Genomic DNA, 7045 nt, shown 5'->3' with positions numbered 1-7045 from the left:
GTTTGGTTGTTCCTCCACTCTTCTCCCTTCTTGGATCTGGGCCATGACTTGCTGGACCTCTACTCCTCTTGATTGGGCCCTCCCACAAATGGGCTGTGACATACTCCCCCACCTAAGTCGTGGCCGCCCTCGGCTCGACCTTGGACCGGTATTCTTCGATCTTCTTCTTGAATTGCCACAAATGGTCTTCTTTTTCCCAGCTACTCTCGGCATCGGGAAGGTCTTTCCATCGTACAAAGTATTCGACGTAAGTGGGAACACCCCTTCTTCTAATTGCTCTATGTGATATAATTTTCGTGATATCCTTGTCGAAGGATGTCGTGACGGTCGTTGCTGCTCGATTGGACTGTCCCCTCTCTACATTCTTCGTATCCTCGTGAAATGGTTTAAGTTTACTTACCTGAAATATCGGATGGATCTTTAGTTTGGGCGGCAACTCCAATCGATATGCCACCTTTCCCACGCGTGCCTCGATTGTGAATGGTCCTTCGTATCTACGTACAAGCCCCTTGTGCACAGATCGTAGAGATTTGAATTGTTGTGGAAGTAACTTCACCATTACTTTCTCCCCCACCTCGAATTCAACTGCCCGTCTTTTTTGGTCCGCTCACTTCATTTTCTTGGAGGCCTTATCTAAGGACGCTCGAGCAAGATCTGCCTCTTCTCCTAAGGATTTGGCAATGTATAGGCGGACGGGCTTTGACCTGCATAACCGGTCGCCAAACTTTGCGGAGTCGCTGGTTGCCTCCATGTCGCTAGTTCGAACGGACTGCGCCCAGTTGATTCACTATTTTACAAATTATATGAGAACTGTGCCGTATCTAGAAGTCTGCTCCAGTCCTTTTGGTTGGCGCTTACGTAGTGTCTCAGATATAATTCTAGCAAGGCATTGACCCTTTCTGTCTGTCCATCGGTTTGTGGGTGGAAGCTGGTTGAGAATGCTAAGTTGGTGCCCATCAACTTGAACAACTCCGACTAAAATTTCCCAGTGAAGCAAGGATCTCTATCGCTGGCGATCGTCTTTGGTACTTCCCAATGCTTCACAATGTGTTTCAAGAACAACTTGGCTGTATCGACAGCCGTGACATCGGATGGTGCCGGAATAAAAGTTCCATACTTAGAAAAGCGATCAACCACCACTATGATTCACCCGTACCCATCGGACTTGGGTAGTGTTGTGATATAATCCATCGAGATGCTTTCGAATGGATGTTCCGGTACTGGTAACGGTTGGAGCAAACCGCCTAGTTGACGTTGTTCGATCTTGTCTTGTTGGCAAATAAGACAAGTGCGTACATAAACTTCCATGTCATCCCGCATTTTGGGCCAATAATATGATTCCTCCATCAGCGCCATGGTGCGGTGCATTCCTGGGTGACCCGCCCATTTTGAATCATGATTTTCATTCAAGACGTCGTGACGCAAACTTCCCCACTTGGGCACGAACACACGGTTTCCTTTAGTTAGGAGTAATCCGTCGTCGACCCAAAATCTTCGAGTCTTGCCGTTTTGAGCAAACTCCATGAGTCTCAATGCATTGGGGTCTTTCTCTAGGCCCTCCCGTATGTGTTCCCTTATGTTGGTCTCCGGTTGACTAATGGAGGCCAACTCCGCCTTACGGCTTAAAGCGTCGGCTACACGATTGGTAACTCCCGGCTTGTACTCCAATGTGTAATCGAACTCGGCTAGGAATTCTTGCCACTTAGCTTGCTTGGGAGTTAGTTTCTTTTGCGTTTGGAAGTAACTAGTGGCTACGTTGTCGGTCCGTACCATGAATCTGCTTCCAAGCAAATAGTGCCTCCATGTACGTAAGCAATGTACAACTGTCGTCATCTCTTTCTCATGGACCGTGTATCGCCGCTCCGTATCGTTTAACTTCCGGCTTTCGTATGCAATAGGATGCCCCTCTTGCATCAACACACCTCCAATGGCAAAGTCATATACATCGGTCTGTACCTCGTACTCTTTGGCATGATCGGGTAGTGCTAACACCGGTTGTTTGGTGACTTTGGCCTTGAGTCCCTCAAAGGCTTCCAAACACTTTTCATCCCACCTCCATGATCGGTCTTTCTTCAAAAGGTCGGTCAAGGGAGCATCTATTTTTGAGTATCATGTGATGAACTTGCGGTAGTAATTCACTAAACCAAGGAATGAACGAAGTTGAGGTACGGTTTTAGGCGCTTCCTATTCTTGAATGGCTTTGACCTTGACCTCATCCCTCATAATGCACCTTGACTTCACTCGATGGCCAAGAAACATCACTTGATCTTGGGCAAACGAGCATTTCTCCCATTTGGCGTATAACTCATTCTCTCGCAAGGCTTGGAGAACCAATCTCAAATGCTCCACATGTTCATGCAAGGTGGACGAGTATACGACAATATCGTCAAGGTAAACTACCACAAATTTATCTAAGTAAGGGTGGAAGACCTTGTTCATAAGGGTGCAGAATGTGGCTGGTGCATTCGTAAGACCAAAAGGCATGACAAGGAATTCATAAGATCCATACCTCGTAACCATGGTGGTCTTCGTCTCATCCCCTTTTGCAATCCTCACTTGCCAATATCCGAACCGTAAATCGATCTTTGAGAACCACTTGGCTCCTCCAAGTTGATCGAACAACTCACCAACAATCGGGATTGGATACTTGTTTCGAATGGTCAACATGTTCAACGCCCGGTAATCTACACACATCCTCAATGACCCATCGTGCTTCTTTTGGAATAACACTAGAACAACGTAGGGCGATTTGGATGGTTGGATCATTCCCACATCAAGCAACTCTTTCAATTGTTTCTGCAACTCCTTTAGCTCGGGAGGTGTCATTCTATAAGGCATTTGAGATGGTGGCAATGCGTCTGTCACTAACTCGATTTTATGGTCCACGTCCCTTTTTGGCGGTAATTTCCTTGGGAGTTCGTTAGGCATCGTGTCTTTGAACTCCTCCAACACTTCTTGGACTTCTTTGGGCACTTCTACTCCCACCTTAGAATAGTCCTCATCTTCCATCACAGCGAAAGCGACAAAAGTCTTTTCACCTCGCTAAAGGCCTCGGTTAAATTGTATAGCCGATAACATTCTCACTCCGTCTAGTTCCCTTCTAACCGGTATGGCACTAGTTCTCTCGTGATCCAAGATGACCAACGAGTCAGAATAGGGAATTATGCACGCACGTACCTGATCGAACCATCGTAGTCCTAGTACTACGTCGTAGTCGTCAAAGGGGATTACTGAAAAGGAAACATTTCCGCTCCAGTCTCCGATTTGGATTTTCACTTCCTTAGCTTCATCGGTCACCGGCTTGGCTTTCGTGTTCACGGACTTGATGGTCCCCCTTGATTGGTTGATGTGGAGGCCAAGCGCCTTAGCCACTCCTTCACGCATGAAGTTGTGGGTTGCCCCAGTGTCGACAAGGGCTTTCACACGCTTTCCTTCGATCACCGCCTCAACAAACATTGAACCCCTCTTCGTTCCTTTAATTGGCTCAACAACGCTAGCCTTAACAGCATTGAGAAACCTTAAAGATCCCAGTTGAGCCCCTTCTTCATCATCGGAAGAGTCGGCTCCTTGAATTGCCGCAACTTTCTTCCCTTTGAAAGGACACTTGAACTTGAGGTGATTGGTGGTGCCACAAATATGACAAGTTCTAGGCTTACCCGTTTCGTCGGCTTGCCTTCCAGGATTGCTGTTTGGTTGCCACTTCTTGGGTTGGCGGTCTCCCTTGCCTTTCTCCTTGTTGTCCTTATTGAACTTTGGTCTATCCACAGACGTTTTAAGCTCAATCAGCCTTTCTGCAATCGCAGTTGCCTCCGAGACGTTCTGCACTTTCGCCCTTTGTAGTTCTAACTGCGCCCACATCTTTAGGCCATTGACAAAGGTGAATAGTGCCTCTTGTTCGGTGAGACTGGGTAACTCTAGCATCAACTCTTGGAACTCTCTCACATACTCCTTTATGGATTGGGAGTGTGTAAGTTGGCTTAAATGCTTTCGAGCTTCGAAATCCGCATTTTCGGGAAAGAATTGACGTTTGAACTCGGTCTTGAAATCCACCCATGTTTCCATTCGTAACGTACCTCGTTCAATGTCAGCTTCACGTCTCCTCCACCACAACAATGCCATATCTATCAAGAAAAATGGCGCCGTTTGCAACTTGATGTGATCGTCAAGTATGTTGGATGCCTTAAAATACCTCTCCATATTCCATAGGAAGTCGTCCACTTCTCTTGCGCTCCTTGAGCCTTTGAATGAAATTGGTTTGGGAACATCAATTCGATGAGGTGCCGCACCTCGAAGATCCCCTCCTACATTCCACCCAATCCGCCCCTCCAAGCCTTCGATCTTCCCCCTTATTTCCCTTTGGAAGGCATCGATCATGCCTTGAACTTCTCCATTGATTGCTTCAAATACCTCATTCCGGATATCATCAACATTCACTCGAACCATCCTAAGCACTTCGTCTCGAATGCTATGCTTCGAGTTGTTGATGATTCCCATGATTTCGTTCTCCAGCTTTTCACCTTCCTCATCGAGTACCTTCACTCTATCGGCCACCGTGCTAAAAACTTCGAGAGCTTCTTGGTGCTCGCTCATTCCTCCTCAAGCCGGGTCACCCGAGCTTCCATGGCAGCACTTCTCTCGACGGACTTGCCCCTCCTAGGCACTTTGTCCGATAGTTCGACGATTGAAACCTTCGTGACGTTGGCACTTGAATCCATCTCTTGCAACTTGAGTGCGGAAGCACAGCCTTGCTCTGATACCACTTGTCACGGGCTAAAAGTAGATCCGTGTGGCACTAAGTTAGATCGAAGAGATTCTAACTTAGTAAGCCTTTTTGAAACAAGAAAACTCAATGCAAGAATACTTAGAGAGAAAAACAAAGCTTTGAGAATAAGAATTGTATTCAACAACAACTTTATGTGACGATGGATACGTGGGAGGTGGGTAAGGAGAAAGCATTGAATGCATTAATGATGGGTAGGTGGAGTGTGGATAAGATTTTAAGATTGAGTGTGGTTTTGGTTAAGTCTTGTTTGGTTGTTCCTCCACTTTTCTCACTTCTTAGATCCGGACCATGACTTGCTAGACCTCTATTCCTCTTGATTGGGCCCTCCCACAAATGGGCCATGACAAAGTCCTTGAAGTCTTATGAGTTCATCAACCACCTGAGGCATGTTAGGTCGCATTTCTCTGTTTTCATTCATGCATCTTAAGCTAAGTTGTGCAAAATCCATCAATTGTATCTCTTGCTCAATCTCAAGAACCTTACTATCAACAATTAGGTTTAACTCATGCTTCGCTATACATTCTTTCATATCATCTAAACTTTCTCCACCTGCATAATTTGGCCTTCTCCCACTCAGGAATTCGAGTAATATGATGCCAAAATCATAAACGTCAACCTTGTCAGAAACCGAACCAGTTCGGGCGTATTCGCTTTCAATGAATCCTCGAGTCCCAACAACGGCGTCATTCACTTCCGATTCACCTTGAGGTATGCATATGGCGAATGAGAAATCAAATAGTTTAGCAATTTCGTCTTTGTCTATGAATATATTCTCCAATTTCAGATTCCTATGAACGATTTTGGTGGAAAATGCTGTGTGGAGATGAAGAATCGCATTGGCTATATTACAGGCTAACCCTAGCCTACTTTTCCATGTGAGATCTGAACCGTTTCGGAACAGGACATTAGAGAGAAGCCTCGTATTCTCTGGATGTTCATAGATCAGTGCCGGAGCGTCGAATTCCATGCAGACTCCAATTAGCTTCAGAACGTTGCGGTGATTACACATCTGAGCGGCGATCGCGGTATCACGAACGGCAGGGGATTTGATGAGAGGAAACTCTTTGTCCGCTTTGTTGTATTTCTTGATAAGGACTAGGTTATGCTTCTTCAAAGAGCCAGATCTGTAAATCTTCCATAATGCGTCTTCTGTTAGAAGGCGAGCTTGATTGAAGCTTTCAGTCGATTTATCGAGTTCGGCGGCTGAGAAAACGCGTACAGGATTTTCCTCAAATCCGTGGATGATTGGAATATCAAAGTGGCCACCGTCCATTGAAGCGATCAGGTCCATTAATGATTTATCTGGAAACGAAGAAGAGGCGGGCGATTGACAGCAGAAGAAGTTAACAAGGATCGACCGTGATAGATTCCCGTCCATGGATTGAATTTGGCGGCTTCAGTTTCTTCAAGGTATGATCTTCTTCTTCTTCTTCTTATCTGATTCTACTAGTAGTTACAGTACAGAAATCAAATGCAGAGAATTAGGGAGTTTATACTTTATACTAAGATAGGAAAACAAAGAAGAAATGCATTGGTTATTCAAATAGCCCATATTGAACAAGGTTTTAGGTCTCAAGTTGCTCAAAATTGCTTCATAGACAGACGGTCAAGACACGGCTAGGAGACTCACCCTAAGACAAAGTCAAGTCAATAAACCAAACAAGTGGAATCCTATCTCAAACTTAAGCCTTACTAATGAAAAAAAATTGTATTATTCAAAACATAACATTTCCCAATTAATTGAGTATAGGAGATTAGAAAACGAAAATGCAAGACAAGTTTTGGCGTGGAAAAACATATCTTTAAATCGAGGGTAAAAAAATTACGAAAACTGAACAGACCACTTAACAATTCACTATCATAAACAATGTTACGTAAGAGTTGACTCTAGATATAATCAAATTAGAGACGAATTGTATCAAAATCACGCAACAATTTTGACAAATAACAAAAAGAGTAAGATCAACAAACCTTATCAATTCATGCAGCATTCATTTAGAACGTGTGCAAGTGTAAGTGTTCACATCTTTTCTATTTATCATGTAATACTTCAATTTTTCAAACATCCGATCTTGAAGGAAAACGTGATTTGTGTGTTCTAGTCTCTATTGTTCAACGTATATAGTTTAGCTCTAAATGCATAATGTAATAAATGTTGATTGATCTAAACGACCGAAACAAGCTAAAATTGAAATGCCTAAATTTAAATTTTTGGAGTTTTTTTTTTGTTTTGTTTTGTTCTTGAGTGTGGTTGTACTCAGG

General features: G+C 44.3%; 1 protein-coding gene across 1 annotated transcript; it reads right to left on the bottom strand.

The window, feature by feature from the left end:
- Positions 1–5087: 5087 nt before the first annotated feature.
- On the bottom strand, positions 5088–6161 carry LOC124928337 (non-functional pseudokinase ZED1-like). Its single transcript, XM_047468787.1, has one exon. The coding sequence runs from the start codon at positions 6159–6161 to the stop codon at positions 5088–5090; it is 1074 nt and encodes a 357-aa protein (XP_047324743.1).
- Positions 6162–7045: the final 884 nt, after the last annotated feature.

This window comes from Impatiens glandulifera, chromosome 1 (assembly GCF_907164915.1).
Source record: "Impatiens glandulifera chromosome 1, dImpGla2.1, whole genome shotgun sequence".
Lineage (NCBI taxonomy): Eukaryota > Viridiplantae > Streptophyta > Magnoliopsida > Ericales > Balsaminaceae > Impatiens > Impatiens glandulifera.
This window is presented reverse-complemented; position numbering and strand designations above follow the sequence as displayed.

What these genes read in the sequence shown, in the direction of transcription:
- LOC124928337 (XM_047468787.1), bottom strand. Translation starts at nt 6,161, where the DNA reads ATGGACGGGAATCTATCACGGTCGATCCTTGTTAACTTCTTCTGCTGT.